Consider the following 17542-nt stretch of genomic DNA (forward strand, 5'->3'; position numbering starts at 1 on the left):
AAAGCATTTCCATCTCTGCCTCACTCCAGAGTGAACCAGCATGTCTGCTGCTTTTCTGCTGGGTGGACAGACACACTCACAGGCAGCACTGTGGAAACAGTTTAGAACCATCACTGAAGTGTGATTGGTCTAAGAAATAAAGTCAAAGAGGGACCAGATAATGATTGCTTGTAGGATTCTAGTTTGACCTGGAGCTGAGGTCACACAGGCACCAACCTGATGAGACCCACTATTGTGTCTCATGGACTTTTGCTGCTCGTCAGCAAACAACTGGTACAAGATGGTTTTAGTTGTTTCTTGAGAGGAAATCTTAAACCGTATGCGGGGTGTTCACGCCAATAGTCTTTAAGTTTGTCTTTAGCTTATGTTTCTAGGGTTCTGCAGGGATCTCCACACTTTCATGAAAAGAGCAGTTTGTTCAAGTGCCTGACACCTATGTAGTCCAGACTTGGGTCTCCTGTATGTGTTAAGTCTTGATCAAGAGCTTCTGGGAAGCCACCTGCAGAGATCTCAGGAAAGGCTAACGTCCCCTAACCTCACTTCATTCTTTCATGAGAGATCAAAACGACGCTGTGTGCTATTAAACACAATGACACAACCAACCACACCACCATGTGGTGGTGAACTTCTCAGAGCAAGAGGGTATCTTCAGCCACTGCCAGCTAGTAACCACAGATGCTTCTGCAAGTGTCTGGTCAAATGTGGAAAAGATGCTCCCTTTAACTTTCCCTTTTTCTGAGAATTAAAAACAAAAACAAATAAAGGAACAATAAAAACAAAAGCCCATCACATATTTTGAAGAATGTTAGTTAAGTTTTGAACAACTCATCAAGTGCTCAAAAGACAAACCATTCAGCAGCTGACCGAAAATATTTCTGGCCAAGAATAAGAGCTTTGCGTGAAATATGTCACACAAACAAAAACTTTATAGTGTTCATATTTTTCTTCTGTAAGTGGACAACAAAAGTCATTTTTTTTTGACATTCTGTGGTTATTTACTTACTGATCCATGTTTACAGAGTCTCTGCAGACAGCTAAGCAAGCTTTTGCTTATATTTAGGACAAAAATTACATTGACCCTAGAATAACTTAGAGCATGGCCTATAGCTCTGAAGGTACCATATTTCAGGTACTCACGATTCACAGCTCTCCCACAACATGACAGTCCTGTTGGAAGTCTGTCATATGGAGTGCCTTGGGTGTGTTAGTACTACATCCAGTGTTGTGCTGTCAGGAATATAACTATTTCTTGACAACTGAAGCATCTTATTTTTTTGGGGGGGGTGGTGGTGCTAAAAGCTTCCATACACTGAATGGTGAAGGATTAAAAGACGGCATGTAATCAAGTGTCGACGCGTGGAGAGTGCACTGAGGGGTGCTAGAGTGCTTCAGGGAAGTTGAGGAGCGAGAAGAGTCTTGAATTGTTGCTATCTCAGTAGCACTGACCACGCTGATGATGGCAGCGCCACCCTTTTACAGTCCTTAGAACTACAAAGTGGTGCATACACCCTCTCTTTCAGAGAGACAGAAATCATCTTTGGTTTGATTCTGATCAGCACAGTCCTAGATTTCTATAGCTTTGGCAGGCTACCAGTGATCAGATATACAACTTTCTGGATATATAACTTGCTTGAGCAGCATGTCCCAATGTAGTTTTTGTATTAACTGTCTCTCTTCATTGAGAAATATAAGTTGTCCAAGTAGGGTTTGTTGGCAGCAAGTGGCTTCTTAACTTCAGTTGAATATACACAGAGCCGGTCTTGGTTCGTATACCCATTACTGGAAAGCTTGGCATTTTACTGTGTGTGCTTTTATCTTGTGTGGAGATATACTGAAGATATACATATGACTAGCTCTCCCTTGCAAGGACTGTAAGAATTACATGCCTACAGACCACCTAAAGGCAGAACACTGTCGATGTAACTCTTAAGGATCCTTAAGTGTGACTTCTCAAACAATTAGATGGTGTTATTACTTTTCCCTTGATGGGCACATATATCTGACGTAATTTCAGAAACAAAAGGGGGGGAAATGGTTTGATGGTCCACTATTGCTTTACACACAGCTTTTCAGGAATGCTCCAAAAGCATCCAGGGAGGCCGGGCTGTACTCCGAGGCTCTCTCTCGGGCATGGATCCTATGGTGCAGTGTGAGGGTTGAGCTCCGCGTGAAGGCCTTGCCGCACTTAGTGCACTTGTAGGGCTTTTCTCGAGTGTGAATTCTCCGGTGCAAAATAAGGTATGAGTTTCGGTTGAAAGCTTTTCCACATTCACTACATTCATAGGGCTTCTCCCCTGTGTGGATTCTCTGGTGCTTCGTGAGGTCTGAACTCTGGCTGAAGGCTTTGCCACACTCGTTACATTCGTAGGGTTTCTCTCCAGAGTGGATGCGCTGGTGCAGGATGAGATTTGAGCTATGACTGAAGGCTTTGCCACACTCGTTACATTCATGAGGTTTCTCTCCTGTGTGGATTCGCTGATGTAGGACAAGGTTTGAATTGAGACTGAAGGCTTTGCCACACTCATTACATTCGTAGGGCTTCTCTCCAGTGTGGATGATTTTATGGCGGATAAGGCTGGAGCTTCTTGTGAAGCATTTTCCACACTCATCACACCTATGCGTCTTTGCCCCCGACGGAAGCTCTTCAGGGGTATTATTAAAGTTTGCACTCAGACTGAAGCTTCTTCCCAGACCTTTGCCCTTCTCCCTTGGGCCCCTCTCTCCTGCAGAGGGCTTCTTTTCCTTGGCTGTAGGTGGCCCAGGCTCTTTCTTCTCTTTGCCAGTTTTTTCTTCAGGGTTTCTCTGCTGCCTTTCGACTACTCTGCCCTGCTGTTCACGTTTCTCTCCAAATTCTTTCTGAAATCTTCCTGCTGTCTCCCCATGTGAGGTGGAATCTTCTTTGACTTCAGCCTTTGAGGTTGACTCATTCCCATTCCTGTTTTCAGAACCTGACATGATAAATAGAAAATATAAATAGCACCATTTTCTTCTGAATACAGGTGTTAACATGATGACATAATTTTCTAAGAAGCTTCTATATACATGGAGAAATGACTTCATAGCATTAAAAATAAAATTTACCAACAATGGAATGTAGAGCTGGGATGGAGGTGGAAAATCATAGTACTGGTAAAGTATACAAAGAAGGCATGGTGGTGCACACCCAGCATTCAACTGGCTGAGGCAGGAAAATCACCAGTGACAGACCAGTTTGGGCTACATAGCAAGATCTATCTCAAAGCGAAAAAGGAAAAAAAGAGTGAACAGCTGTGAAGGGTGTGAATAAGCAAGCATGGTATGGGCAGTGAGCAGAGACAGGGAAGGAAAGGATAAGGAACTGAGAAGATTCAGAGGTTGTCCTATTAAATGGTCATCTGATAGCCAATTTGAAAGAAAATATTCAGCTAGTCACAGCTGGTTGTGGTGGCACACGCCTGTAATCACAGCACTCTGGAGGCAGAGGCAGGCGGATTTCTGTGAGTTTGAGACCAGTCTGTTCTGTATGGAGCTCCAGGACAGTCAGGGCTACATTGAGATTCTGTGTCAGGACAAAAAAAAAAAAAAAAAAAGAAGTCACATTGAAAGCTTAATTTCAGCACCAAAGAAGAAGAGGCAGGCAGACAGATCCCTATGAGTTCCAGCCCAGTCAAAACTAAACAATGAGACCTTGTCTCAAAAAATAGGAAAATAAGAAATAAAGCCAGACTGCATTTCCAGCAAATATCTGTAAGTCTTACAAAAAAGAGAACAGGCCAGGTGGTGGCACACGCCTTTAATCCCAGCACTTGGGAGCAGAGACAGGCGGGTCTCTGTGAATTTGAGACCAGCCTGGTCTATAGATGAGTTCCAGGACAGGCTCTAAAGTTACACAGAGAAATCCTGTCTTGAAAACAAACACAAAACAAAACAACAACAAAAAAACCCAAAAAGAGAACAGGTAAGGAATTGGTTAGTGGTGTTAGCAGAGGGAAGGCAAAGCAGACATCCCAGTTCTGTTATACTTTATCATAGCTTAAATCTTCACCAACTGACAGTTGAGACTTACAGGAAAGAAACAATTCCCGAGAATGTAATCAGAAGAACCAGAAAACAAATTTTACAGTGTAGAGCTAATCTCTGTATTTTAGCAGCCAGCGTATTAAAACATTGAAGTTTAATTTTATTGTACACTACTATATCCCATGTATCATTATTTAAAAAAACCAACAATTATTGTGTGTGTGGTGTTTTGCCTGCCTGTGTATGTCTATGTACCAAGTGCATGCTTGATGCCTGCAGAGGTCACAAGAGGGTCTTGGATCTCTTGGATCTGGAGTTACAGACAGTTGTGAGCTACCATGTGGGTGCTGGGAACTGAACATGGGTCCTCTGGAAGAGCAGCCAGTGCTCTTCACTGCTGAGTCATGTCTCATGCCCCTAAACAATTCTTAAAAACATTTATTTACTTACTTACTTACTTACTTATTTATTTATTTCGTGTTTAGTGTGTGTGACCCATGATGCATGTGTTGAAGTCAGAATACAACCTGCGAGACTCAGTTCCCTCCTTTCAACACGTGGGCCCTGGGTCTGAACTTAGGTTGCTAGGTTTGGCAGCAAGTGTGTTCTTTCCCTACTGAACCATCCCATGGACCCCTCGCTTTGCTTTTAAGTCAGGATTCCAAGAGTGTCTGCACCACCCCAGCAGGCTCCTGAAAGCTTTGACTAGAGGAGCTGGTAATATCTGATCTGACTTATTGATGAAATCACCATAATCACTGAGGCAATTTCAGAGAAGAGAAAGCTGGTCCACCTCTTCTGAATTCTAAGCAAAGGCCCTTGACTAGCTGGAAGTTCCCAAGAGTATTCCTTTCGTTTTTCTTTCGAAGGTTGTAGTAGTGATAGCTTATAAACAAAGACCAGTTCTTAATTTCTATTCAGTATAAAGAACAAGTATCTAAAAACCATCCTTCTCTTCACACCAAACCAAACCTGAGCTTCTCCAGTAAAAGCCCTTTCTTCATGCCCACTTTGCCTTTTCTCCTTCTGCCCACCCGTGGTGGAGATCTTGCTATGAGATTTCCTTTGGGCTTCCAGTAGCACCGTGTCCTAGGGCTTAAGGTCTAGGAGAGGCCCATGCAACAGCTGTCAGTTGCTTGGGTCCTTTTATCTATCTGATGCCCATTAAATTACTCCATTCTTCTTATCTCCAGCAACAAGAATTCTTCACAGAAGTGGACCACTGAGTTTGGAGCTGGGGACATGATCCTAAGGGAGGGTCAAATGCAAGGCTAGAGAATCACAATGTGCATATGGAATAAATCTCTATAGGATAGGAAAGGACAGCTATCCAGGGCGGATGTCTTTTTTTTTTTTTTTTTTTGGTTTTTCGAGACAGGGTTTCTCTGTAGCTTTAGAGCCTGTCCTGGAACTAGCTCTTGTAGACCAGGCTGGTCTTGAACTCACAGAGATCTGCCTGCCCCTGCGTCCCAAGTGCTGGGATTAAAGGCGTGCACCACTACCACCCGGCTCGGGGCGGATGTCTTGGTAAAGTTTAGGAACATGGTAAAAATGCTTGCCGGGTCCCTCTACTGGACAGGGGCAAGCTGAAGCACCAGAGCAGAGAAGATCCTCCCAGGGAACTGAGTAGCTGGGGAAACTGAGAAACTCAGAGCACAGAGTTTATTTTTGATTTCAAAGAGCTTAATTACCTAGAGGTAACAAACCTCAAGGCTCTAGGGAGTTGGAGTAACACACCTTTGGAACTTAATGAACACAAATGTTATTCCTTACTAACCAACACAGAAGCAAAACAATCTTAGCAGACAGGAATTCTGCATCATTCTTACCCTGGGAAAACACATTCCCCAAATTCTCCTGCCTGCTGTCCCTATTGAGATTCCTCCGAGCCAGGTTCTGACATCCCCATTCCTCCAGGATGAGGGACACGGCCATGTCCTCGATCTTCACCATTGCCTGAAATAACAGGAGATCCCCATGCTCAGCAAATCTGAGGTCAGGGACAGAGCTGATGTCAGGACTAGAGGATACTAGGAGAGAATGCATGGCCAGACTCTGGTAGACTGAAGGGGTTATGGTGGAAGGTCACTAACATTGAAGGGAGTAGGGCTTTTCTGAGGGCTGGCACAAGACCTGATAGAGGCTTATGAGACATGCTCCAGAAGGGGCAGATACAGGGCCTCAGGAGGGAGGAGGGGCCCATGGCTCACCTGGGAATCTGCGGTCAATAGTGCAGATGCCATCGCCTGGTCTCTAGGATTCCCCTCATGATGAGGGGCAGCAACGTGGGTGGCAGGGAGAGCTGAGGAGGAGAAAGGGGCTGTGAGTAAGGCAGCTCTTCTTTGAGCCTCCCTCAGCAAAGAGCCCTGACATTCTCCTTCTTATACCAGCATATTCACTGTTTGATGTTAGTCACTAAAAAGATAGCCCACAGGATTTGTTGATAGGAAGCAAGACTTCAGCTTCCCAGAGACCTCTACCCTTAAAACAGAACCACACGGAACTCATACAAGGGTCCTTAAAATCACCGGGTCCAAACTTTCAAAGGAGACAATGAAGCCCTGAAGAGGGTAATGACTATGTAACGTCGCTCGGTTTAGAATGGCAGGCCCGGTCCAAAACCCAGCTCCTATCCTCAATTTTAGTCAGTAACTTCAAGTTTGGCTTGTGTTTTCTTCCAGCACAAGAACAGCACCAGGGACACTAGACCCTGCTCCCTCCTTTCTGCCTACATTTGTGAACAATGCAACTTCAAGACCACAGGAGCCGGGCGGTGGTGGCGCACGCCTTTAATCCCAGCACTTGGGAGGCAGAGGCAGGCGGATCTCTGTGAGTTCGAGACCAGCCTGGTCTACAAGAGCTAGTTCCAGGACAGGCTCCAAAACCACAGAGAAACCCTGTCTCGACAAACCAAAAAAAAAAAAAAAAAAAAAAAAAAAAAAAAAAAAAAAAAAAAAAAAAGACCACAGGAGCACTGAGCACGACAGGGGAAGAAGGACCTTCACACTTCTAAGTACATTTCTACCATTCAGACCCTGTCCCCCACCCCTTATCTGGCCACGGTATGCAATGAGTAACAAGAGTAAAAAATAAACTGTAATATTAAAATTTCTCATTTCCCCTTCCTTTGTCAAGCCTCGTTACATTTGGACACGTAGCAGGTAGACAGAGGATGGTGCCAGGTGGCCTGCAAAGAACCATAGAAACAGAGCACTCCATCCCTACACTCCTAGTCGTTCCCACCTGTGAGGTGAGAGACACACAAGAACAAGACACTAACACTTAGGCTTTCGAAGAGTCAGGAAACCGTAGAAGATGAACAAGATAGAGAGGAAACTGAGAACAAATCCTTGTCTCAATTCATTCAAGAACAATTTAGTAAATGCTAACTCTAGCTGCAGTCTCTAAAACCATGCCCCGAGCTACCTGCAGCAACAATCTGATGCTCAGAGCCTGAGTTATCTCTCCAGCTGACACCTAACGACACCACTGTGCCTGCAGCCAGAAAAGGGTATCAGATTCCCTGAAGCAGGAGTTACACGCAGTTGTGAGTGGCCTGAGACAGGTGAACACTGGTCCTCTGTAGAGATCTTTCTGATAGCCTATGCACCTGTTTTATTTTAAACTCTGATAAAAAACATTATCTGCCGGGTGGGTGGTGGCGGCGCACGTCTTTTTATCCCAGCACTTGGGAGTCAGAGGCAGGTGGATCTCTGTGAGTTTGGTCTACAGAGCAAGTTCCAGGACAGCCAGAGCTACACATAGAGAAACCCTGTGTCGAAAAACCAAAAAGCAAGCAAACAAACAAAAACCCAACTCTATTTCTGTAAAGTGGGCTGGGGAACCATCCAAATGCAATAGATTTTTATAGAAATCCTAAACTAGCATTGTTCTCGTTTCCTCATTCAAAAAAAAAAAAAGTTCCTATTCTCTTCCCTTTGTAAAATTTAAAAGTAACTTTTTATAGAATGTTGTAAAACATCTTATATATTTACATTAAATAAATAAATAGATGTTTAGCAGCCAGGACTACACTAAAGCATTTCAAAACTGAGGCAGGCGGGCTGAGAGTTAGAAGCCAGCCTTGGGCTACATAACAAGATCTTGTCTCAAAACAAACCATTAAGGCTGGAAATAATGAACCATGTGTTTTAATGCCCTCCACTCAGAACTCTGCGGGACATCTGGAGTGCACACAGTTCAACGCAGGATGTAATGCTCACCGAGTACATGACAGTCCACTTACCTCCTTAGTAAACAACATTCAGTCTAAGATCGGCCTGTGAGCTATGTTGTAATAATAATAGGCATAATAACCAAACAAGCATGCTTCTTTATGGAGTTACCTGGGAACACGGAAAGAAGTACTTCCATCTTAGACCATTTATTTGTCCCCCTTCTCCCCACCTTTTTTTCATTTGTTTGTTTTTCAAGATAGGGTTTCACTGAGTAACAGTCTTGGCTGTCCTGGAACTGGCCTTGAACTCTGTTTGCCTCTGCCTCCCAAGTCCTGGGATTAAAGGTGTGAGCCACCACCACCCAGCATTCCCATCTCTTTTTTTAAGAGGGGGAGCAGACAAGGTCTCCTCCTCTCATTGACCTGGGCTGACCTCAAACTTGCTGTGGAGTTGAGAATGGCCTTGACATTCTGGAGTTTGGCATTACAGCGTGCACCATGCCTGCTTTTTTGTTTTGCTTTTGAGTTAGGGTCTCACGAGGTGGCCATGGTGACCTGGAACTCACTATGTATGCAGGGCTGTCCTCAAACTCAGAGAGCCTCCAGAAGGCTAGGATTAAAGGAGCGTGCACCATGCCTGGTTTCATGCAGTGCTGGGGAATGGAACACAGTGCCGCATGGATGATAGTCAAGCACTCTACCAACTAAGCCGCACCTCTAACCTGCACATTCACGTCTGTCTCTTCTACACAGGAACCCAGCTTCTTACCTCGGGATGGCAGGAGGCGAGGCTTCCGAGATGAATGCTTGAAATGAGGGTGGGTAGCTTCGTGACGGCCAAAGCTTGAGGACTCCTGAACCGGATCCAGAGGCACCATTCCCCTGGCAAGCATCTCAGGCCCATGAACTTGACCTGGGACCTGGGGGGAGGAAAACAGTTTCTGGATAAAACTTCTGGTTGGCCGTGACTCCTGCTTCAGCATCTCAAGTGCTAGGATTGCATGCATGAAGCACCATGCCTGGCCCAGTAAACTGCTTTTAAGACAGGAATTAGAACAATAAAGGAAGGGCTCTAAGTATGCCAATGGATGCTGGAAGGAGGCAAGCAGAACACTGTCCCTTATTTCCTTCCTTCCTCCCATGGTCAGGCAGGGAACCCAGAGCTTCACGGATGCCATGCGCATGCTCTAACTCTCTCAAAGAGCACAGGGGGCAGGGGAGCAAGGACAGCTGCCCCCAACACTCCCCTCTGAGCCCACTCCTAAGTCTATGCCCTTCTTACACACAACAGGCACCCTCTTTTCACCTGCTGTCCCGAAATATCAAGCTCCAAGTCTTCCAGAAGAGTCACAGCCTCCTCTCCGCTGTCGGGCCGGTACTCCTGCAGCCAGACTTGCAGCTCTTTGGGCAGGATGGACAGGAACTGCTCCAGCACCAACAGCTCCAGGATCTGCTCCTTGCTGTTGACTTCAGGTCGAAGCCATTGATGACAAAGTTCCTTCAGTCGATTCAGCGCTTCTCGAGGCCCAAAAGTGTTCTGGTAACAGAAGCGCCTGAACTGCTGGCGGAATACCTCTGGGTCGTGTGGGGGCGTCTCCTGCAGGCTGGAGTCCTGCCCCCACATGTGTTCTTCTTCATCTTCTTCTTCCACCTTCACAATAACAATCCCGTCCTTCTCCTGTGCAGCCTGTGGGGACAGACCCGTGGCTTCCCTTGACTCAGCAGTCATCATTCAGACTCGGGGAGCTGCTGGGGTCCAGCAGGGCCAGACTGCGCTTCTGTCCTAGCGGCAGTTTTCTCTTGGTCTCTGCACTAGTACTAAAGTTAAAAAAAAAAGTGACCTTTAAAACTGACCTGGAAGCAGAGGAAAGTGGGTCCTTGGGCTCAAAGGCCTACCAGTCTAGCACTCCTGGGTGAGCTCCAGGCTAGTGGGAGACACTGCCTCAAAAACTTCCAAAGCTGAGGCAGGCACTCATCTTTAATCCCAGCAGAGGCAGGCGGATCTCTGTGAGTTTGAGGCCAGCCTGGTCTACAGAGCGAGTTCTAGGACAGCCAAGATTACACAAAGAAACCTGGTTTTTTAAAAAAGAAAGAAAGAAAGAAAGAAAGAAACTGAGGCAGATGGCACGGAGGAACACTACCTGTGGTCGTCCTCTGATCCCCATATGTGCCCCCCCCCCCCCGCCACGAGAATGCTTACAAAGTGACCCGTGTTACTAACCCTTCATACAAGGCTACACATCAAGGAGATGTCTTCCAAACATAAGGAGAAAACCACCACAGAGCCACATTGGTCTTGGTGTCACTTCTAATATCAAGGTTTGCAAACAGAAGCCTTTAACGGGTGGCCTCTACCTCAGGGTGTTTGCCAACTGTCAAAGCAATGTCCTTAGTCCAGCGAGTGCCAAGGGCCAGGCTAAGCATAGCACATGTACGTACATCCCACTGCTCAAGCCTAGCAGACAAAAAAAATATTAGTATCTATATCAGATGATGTAACTGAGGTTCAGAACACTTAATATTCTCAGCAGCAGAGGTGGGCCTAACACTGAAGACAGGGGACTTGCGAATGTACCACTTAGCTACCTTTATTACTTTATGAGTGCTGCGGTGGGCCTAAGGCTGCAGTTTCCACATACAACACAGAAAGCAGGATCACAGCATCTGCATTATATCAGTGTCTTACATTGCATACACACATTATACAGCACACACTTGTAATCTTAGCGTCTAGGACCATAGGAGTTCAAAGTCATTCTCAGCTATGTGGTACCTTCAGAGCCAGTGTGGGATACCTGAGACCTCTTTGAGAGAGAAAGGGATAGAGGAGGAGGGAAGAAGGAAAGAGAGAGAGAAGGGGAGAGGGAGATGGGGTTTGTAGGAATAGGCAGGTGTAGAAGCCCATAATCTTAAGAATTTGAGAGGCAGAGGCAAGAGAATCAGGAATTCAACCTTAGAACAGTTCCAGATAAACCTGGGCCGTAGGCAAATATCTTAAAACAAAAACCAAACGCTGGGCAGGGTGGCACACACCTTTAATTCCAGCACTCAGGAGGCCAAGGCAGGTGGATCTCTGAGTTCATGGTCAGTCTGGTTTATACAGAGAAACCCTGTCTCAGAAAACCAAAAAAAAAAAAAAAAAAAAAGAGATAAATTAAGTCATATTTCAATCTACAAAGAAGTCACTTGGTCTAAATGGTGAGCTGTCACATGTCACACTAGGTACCTTACATCCCAAGGGAAGAAACTCTCCTCTCAACTTGCTTGTTCAGCTTTAAAAAAATAATGAACTAGAAAAATGTTTTTTTGGAAACCTCAAGTGCTCCATGACATTTTAAATCTTCCACCGGAGGGGCTGGGGAAACGGATCTATGGTTCAAGTTCTAATGCCAAGCCTGAGGACACAAGTTTCTTCCCTGGTAGCCATACAATGGAAGAAGAAAAACAATTCCTGTGAGCTGTTTTCTGACCTCCACGAGCACATACCACAAACACCCACCCACACATACAATAAATGCAAAAAAAAAAAAAAAAAAGGATTGCAAGTAGGGATGATTATGTGAGTTGCAATCTCTACCACGTTTGCTGTAACACTATCAGAAATAGTCAATAAATACTAGCTGAATTAATTTAAGAAAATCATGGAAAATGAAAATAGACTTGCTGAGCACGCCGACCGCAATTCTCCCATCTGAACCCACTGGTCTCTGGAAGTACTGCTTTCACTTCCACGCCCATCAAAACTAGAGCATCTTGGGGCCAGCAAGATGGCCCAGTAGGTAAAGGCAGCTGCCATTACTCCTAATGACCTGAGTAGACCCTCAGGACTCACATGGTTGACAGAAAAGATTCCTGAAAGCTGTTGTCTGATCTCTACTGCTCAGACTGACTTGCCTGCACTCATATAGATAAACGTAATCAAAAAAATAAGAGCAGGTGGTGGTGGCACACATCTTTAATCCCAGCACTCAGGAGGCAGAGGCAGATGGATCACTTGAGTTTGAGGTCAGCCTGCTCTACAGAATGAGTTCTAGAACAGCCAGGGATATACAGAGAAACCCTGTCTGGGGAGAGGAGTGTTAAGAAAACCCAACGAAGCAAAAACAATCAATCAAATTAACGTTTTAGAACCAGACCACCCAACTGTTTCACAACAAGTTAAAATCAAGAGCTTTTAAAGTTAAATTAACTTTCATGTTATGCAAGGCCGGGGACCAAGCCCAGGTCCTTATACATGCTAGGAAAGTGTTCTATTATGTTCCCAGCTCAAGTCAGCACTTTTAAACTAGGAAAGCATTTATAATTATACGGCCCTCACTTAAAAATACTATGATTAGATTTGATAAAACGGGACTGTGTACACACGAATTATTGAAAGTTATGCCCCAGCAATGCTGAAACATGCACGGGCAGCTCATATGGCAGTTCTGTTGGACTTGTTCATATTGGGTTTCACAGTCTAAGTAGATGAGGACGACTGACCAGCTCTTCTTCATCATGTACATGTACTAAGGTAAATTTTTTTCAGTAGTAATATAACATACAAAACATCAAGAACAGACCAGGCATGTAATTTTTTTTGGAGGTAACTGGTCTTAAAGAGTCTTATTTTAACTCAAATATGCACATGCCTCAGTGAGCTATAGGAGGTCAGAGAGCAACTTGCAAGCCTCCTTCCACCACGTGGGTCTGGAGGACTGAACTCAGGTCCACCAGGCCAGGTGGCAAGCACCTTTACTTGCTGAGCCGTCACACCCGCTCTCGGTGGCTGTGTTGACCATCTCCTTTGCATGCTGTGTTCAGGTGTTTCAGTTCAGTGACAATTTCTGTCCATCCCAATACACACAACACACAAAGGTCAGCAGGTAGTATGTTTAGAACTCTTCTGCTTCCCCCAATTACTGTCTCTGAACCTCTGACACATAGCATTTAGCTTTCGAGGGTCTCCACCCTGAGAACACACTCCACCCTCTACTCCAGCACTACTGCACTCTGTGTGGCCCCTTATTTCTAGTTATATGGATCCAGGCACAGGCCATAGCAACATCTTCACTCTGGCTGTGAACAACTCCCACTCCATTTATTAACTGTCAGCCAATGTTTTACTCACCCAAGATGGCATTGCCTTCTGATTAGTCTACCTTAAACAAGGAGATGGGGACTTGAGCTGCAGACCTGGGGAGAACCCTCCCTGATATTTCAGTTCCCCTTCCACCCTCTTCTTGACCTAGTGAGTAGCCCTGGGAGATATTCCACTAGTATCTCACCTGCAGAGTCTTAAATTAACACCTTACCTTCTTTGACTCCTCCCTCCTCCAATGTACTGACTCTTCCAGAACCAGAATGAATTGTTATTTTCATCTTTTGAGACAGGGTTTCTCTGTGTAACAGTTCTGTCTGTCTGTCCTGGAACTCACTCTGTAAACCAGGCTGGCTTCAAACTCACAGATAACCCTGCCTCTATCTCCCAAGGGCTGGGATTAAAGGCATGCGCCAACACTGTCCAGCTGAGTGAATTATTTTTAGAGACAGGATTATAGTATGCAGTCCTGGCAGGTTTCCAACTCACTAGTAGTTGAGGATGACCTTTAACTTCTGATCCTCTTGCCTCTACTTCCTGAGTGCTGGGATTACAGGTATGAGCCATCATACCTGTTTTATGCAGAGCTGGGGACGGAACCCAGGGCTCCATGACGGCTAGGCAAGTATTCTACATACCGCTACATCCACAACACCCTGAGCAACGTAACTCCTGGTTCATATTTACTATTTAATGCCAGCTCAAGTCTGGCTTCTTTGGTTCTCCACTTCTATTTTCTGTCCCGCCCCAGTAATTTACCTGCTACTTTATCTTTCCTAAAACTTTACAGTCCCAGTCAGTGGGTACCACTTTGTTTCCACTTCTCCCCCCATCAGTCTTCCCAGTCCACAAACCCTTCCCCGCTCAGCAGGATGACTCTAAAACCAGCACCTCAGTCATGCTCTGCCCAGCTCTCTATCTTTTCGAATCCCACTTATCTTGCAAACTTAGGCTAAAGTGCCACTTGTCCGTCATTGATGCTCAAGCACATTATAAAAAGAGTGCGAGTAACAGCCAACATTGGCAGGTGCCAAATAATACACCGAGCACTTTGCTGGACCACGTACCAACAGTTTTAAGAGGTAGCTATATTATCATCTTTGTAATGTGAAAACTGCAGCTTACTGACAGTAAATTACTTACCTAAGCTCTCAGAGCAAGTAAATTCTAGACCAGGACCTGAAGCTAAACCTGTCACATCTCCGGACAGGTTCTTTTTCTAATTTATGTTTTCTTTTTCCAGCACGAGTGTGGTATTCCTGTGTGTGGAGGCCAGGGTTGACAGTGGATGTCTTCCTCAGTTTCTGTCCACTTTACTGAGGCAAGGGCTCTCACCTGAAACCAGAGCTGGCCGATTCAGCTAGGCTTAACTGGCCAGCTTGCTTTGGCGATCCTGTCTCCACTTTCTCAAGGTGGGGGTTATAGGTGCATACCCTTCCCCTGGCATTTGACATGGGTGCTGGGGATCCAAGCTCAGCTCCTCATGCTTGTGCAGCAAGCACTTCACCAATAGAGCTGTCTCCCCAGCCCCACGTATCAATATCACTATTAGAGTTGTGGTGCTGAGGATCAAAGGCAGGCCGGGTGCGGGCTAAGCAAGTGCTAAAACCCCTGCCCAGACACTCTTTTAAGATACACGCATGACAGGAGGATCAAAAGTTCAAGATCTGCTTGGATTACAAAGTGAGTTCGAGGCCAGCCTGGACCATTTAGTGAGCCCCTGTCTCAAATGAAGATATGGGCAGGTGTATCCACAATACTTGGGGAAACAGAAGCAGGAAGATGAGGAGCTCAATGACTTCCCGGGCTACACGAGATATCTTAAAAGTAAAAAAAAAAAAAAAAAAAAAAAAAAAAAAAGGGTGTAGTGGCATAGCACATGAAGCCTAAGGCCCTGAGCTGAGTCAAACAATACCTGATCAAATTTACCATGTTATTACTTTTTTTGTGTTCACTTTTCACGCCATGTTTCTTCAAATTAAACAAATTAACTTATGAAACTGAGAAAAGTTTCCGGCACTTAGCAGGCACTGGGGCAGATTTACTTTTTAAAAGTGAACTTAAGGGCTGGGTGATGTAGCTCCATGGCAGTGCACTTGCCTAGCGTACATAAGGCCCTAGGTTCAACGTCAGGAGAGCGACAAGCAGGTGTAGCGGAGCACGTCTGTATTCCCAGCACTTCAGAGGAGGAGGCAGAGCAATCTAGAGTGCAGGGCCAGCCTTGCCTACCGAGTGAATCTGAGGCTAGACAGGGCTACTTGAGAACTGGTCAGAAAACAAAAATACTAAAAAAGCAAATCCAAGAGATTTAATCATACATTGTAATTTTCAGTCTGCCTAAAAGATTAGCAGTGGAAGAAATACCCTAACAGTGAAGGGAGTGTGGGCTGGAACAAATGAATTATATCCCCTGCAAATAAGATGTCACACACCCATTAAGTGAGTGACTAACCTCTCTGGTTTCCAGTATTCTTATCAGCAATGAGGGTAGGGACAGAGGGGAGAAGCAGAAAACTACCTTTGGGGTTCCTCTGAGAAACATATTCTGACATTATCAACTCCTTCAGAAAAGATCACAGCCCAGCAACCAGACGTCACCAAAGGAAAAAAAATAAATGACTTTCTAATGAGAAAAAACTCGGAGCTCCAAGTTCAGTTTATTTCAATGGTTGTGTTCTTAAAGCCCAGTATTTCTTCTATGACATAGTCTTGAGAGTTTAAATAAATGATCTTCTAGTTTTTAATATGAAAAAGCTGTTCTTAAAAGATAGCTGGTAGCCTGGTGTGGTGACAAGTGCTGGAGGCAGTGGCTGGAATTCCAAGGTCAGCCAGGAGTAGAGAGACCCTATTTTTTTTTTTAAAGGATACTTAGGGAATATTGATACCACTGCCTAAAGAAAAGCTAAGATTTAAGATTTAGTACACTGGCCTGGTTGTATTTAAATACAGCATAAACCATTTGAAAAATTTTCAAATGGAGAGATTAAGTAGAGAATTAACAAAAGATAACATCTTTAGTGGTAGACGTCTCTGTGATTCAAGGAAGGCGAAACTGAATAATAAGGATCTGTGTATGTGCAGTAATCCGAGAACACAACCTGAAGAAGCCATCTGGACCAATCTTCACCATAGGTCCCTTGTAATAAAGCTCTTTTCCCACATTTGGCTGGCTTTTCTAGTAACTTCACTTGGGTAACTTGTGGTTACAATGAATTCTTCACAATTCAACGAGTATTTATTGACTGCCTCCAATCCGCCTAGCACAGCCCTGTACAATAAATGCTTTCTTTGGTCCAGGGCCATGGAACAGACACTCTCTTTAATCAAAGTGTGTGTGTGTGTGTGTGTGTGTAAGGAAGGGAGGGGAAGGAAGGGGAGTGTCAGGTTAAACGGTTTGATCTTTATTTTTCAGTTACATTTGGCCAACTTCACTCATTTCAAATTTGGAAGAGCTTTTTGGAGTAGAGGTAGCTAATTTCACGGATAATAAAACTGACAGTTGGCAAAGGTCTGGTCTCATTCAAGGTCATTAAGTTAATCAATCTCCTACTCCCCCAGCGTGATTCCCAGATACCCTTCACACCTCACCCACTCCAATCAGGCAAGGTGAACTAAAAGCTATTTTCTAGACAGCACATTTAAAAAGCTTAAACCAGCAAGGGCTTTTGAAGCATTCCCTAAAATCGACAGCCGGTTGTTAATCTCTATTAGGTCTATAACCACTGTCAAGCTTCTAGCGCTTTCGCTCAGTGCTGGGAGGTGGAGAGACAGAAAAGCAGGTGATCTGGAAACATCGGCGGAACCTCAAAACGTGTGCAGAGCTCAAGGTCTTCCGCAGCGTTCATCTACCTCAGTATTCTCAAGGGCCCGGAACCGGGGAGTGAAGGACAGCAATAAAACGAAAATCATACAAACACTTTTTCCCTGCAATCACAGCAAATGGCGACGGAGGGAGTGGGAAAAGAATCCAGACACAGGGATCACGTCCACTAGTGATCTCGTCCTCAGAAACGTCATACGAAGATGATGACACGAAAGGGTTCCCCACTGACCCCAGGGATTCCAGCACCCCGGAATCCGGCAGGGCTCCTTTCCAAGCCCCCCGGGTGGTCACACGGCCCACCCTCGCGGCCCGCCCGTCCTCGCGAGAGTCCGCCATGAGACTCACCGTGAGTCTCCGGAGTGGCCTGGGGACACCGAGCAACCAAGCACGGCTGACTCCCGGGCTCAACCCGGTCGAAGGGCACCGCACACCAACCTAGGCCCTCCCAACGCCTCGCCACAGA

General features: G+C 45.3%; 1 protein-coding gene across 1 annotated transcript in view; it reads right to left on the reverse strand.

The window, feature by feature from the left end:
* The window catches only part of Zkscan1 (zinc finger with KRAB and SCAN domains 1), a 41403-nt gene extending 23861 nt beyond the window's left edge, over positions 1-17542 (reverse strand). The window contains 6 exon segments of the mRNA XM_075971905.1: positions 2060-2948; positions 5829-5955; positions 6210-6301; positions 8946-9096; positions 9483-9994; positions 17425-17542. Coding sequence (XP_075828020.1) covers positions 2060-2948; positions 5829-5955; positions 6210-6301; positions 8946-9096; positions 9483-9908 — 1685 coding nt within the window. The 5' untranslated portion in view covers positions 9909-9994; positions 17425-17542.

Source organism: Microtus pennsylvanicus, chromosome 1, assembly GCF_037038515.1.
Source record: "Microtus pennsylvanicus isolate mMicPen1 chromosome 1, mMicPen1.hap1, whole genome shotgun sequence".
In the NCBI taxonomy this organism is placed as follows: Eukaryota; Metazoa; Chordata; class Mammalia; order Rodentia; family Cricetidae; genus Microtus; species Microtus pennsylvanicus.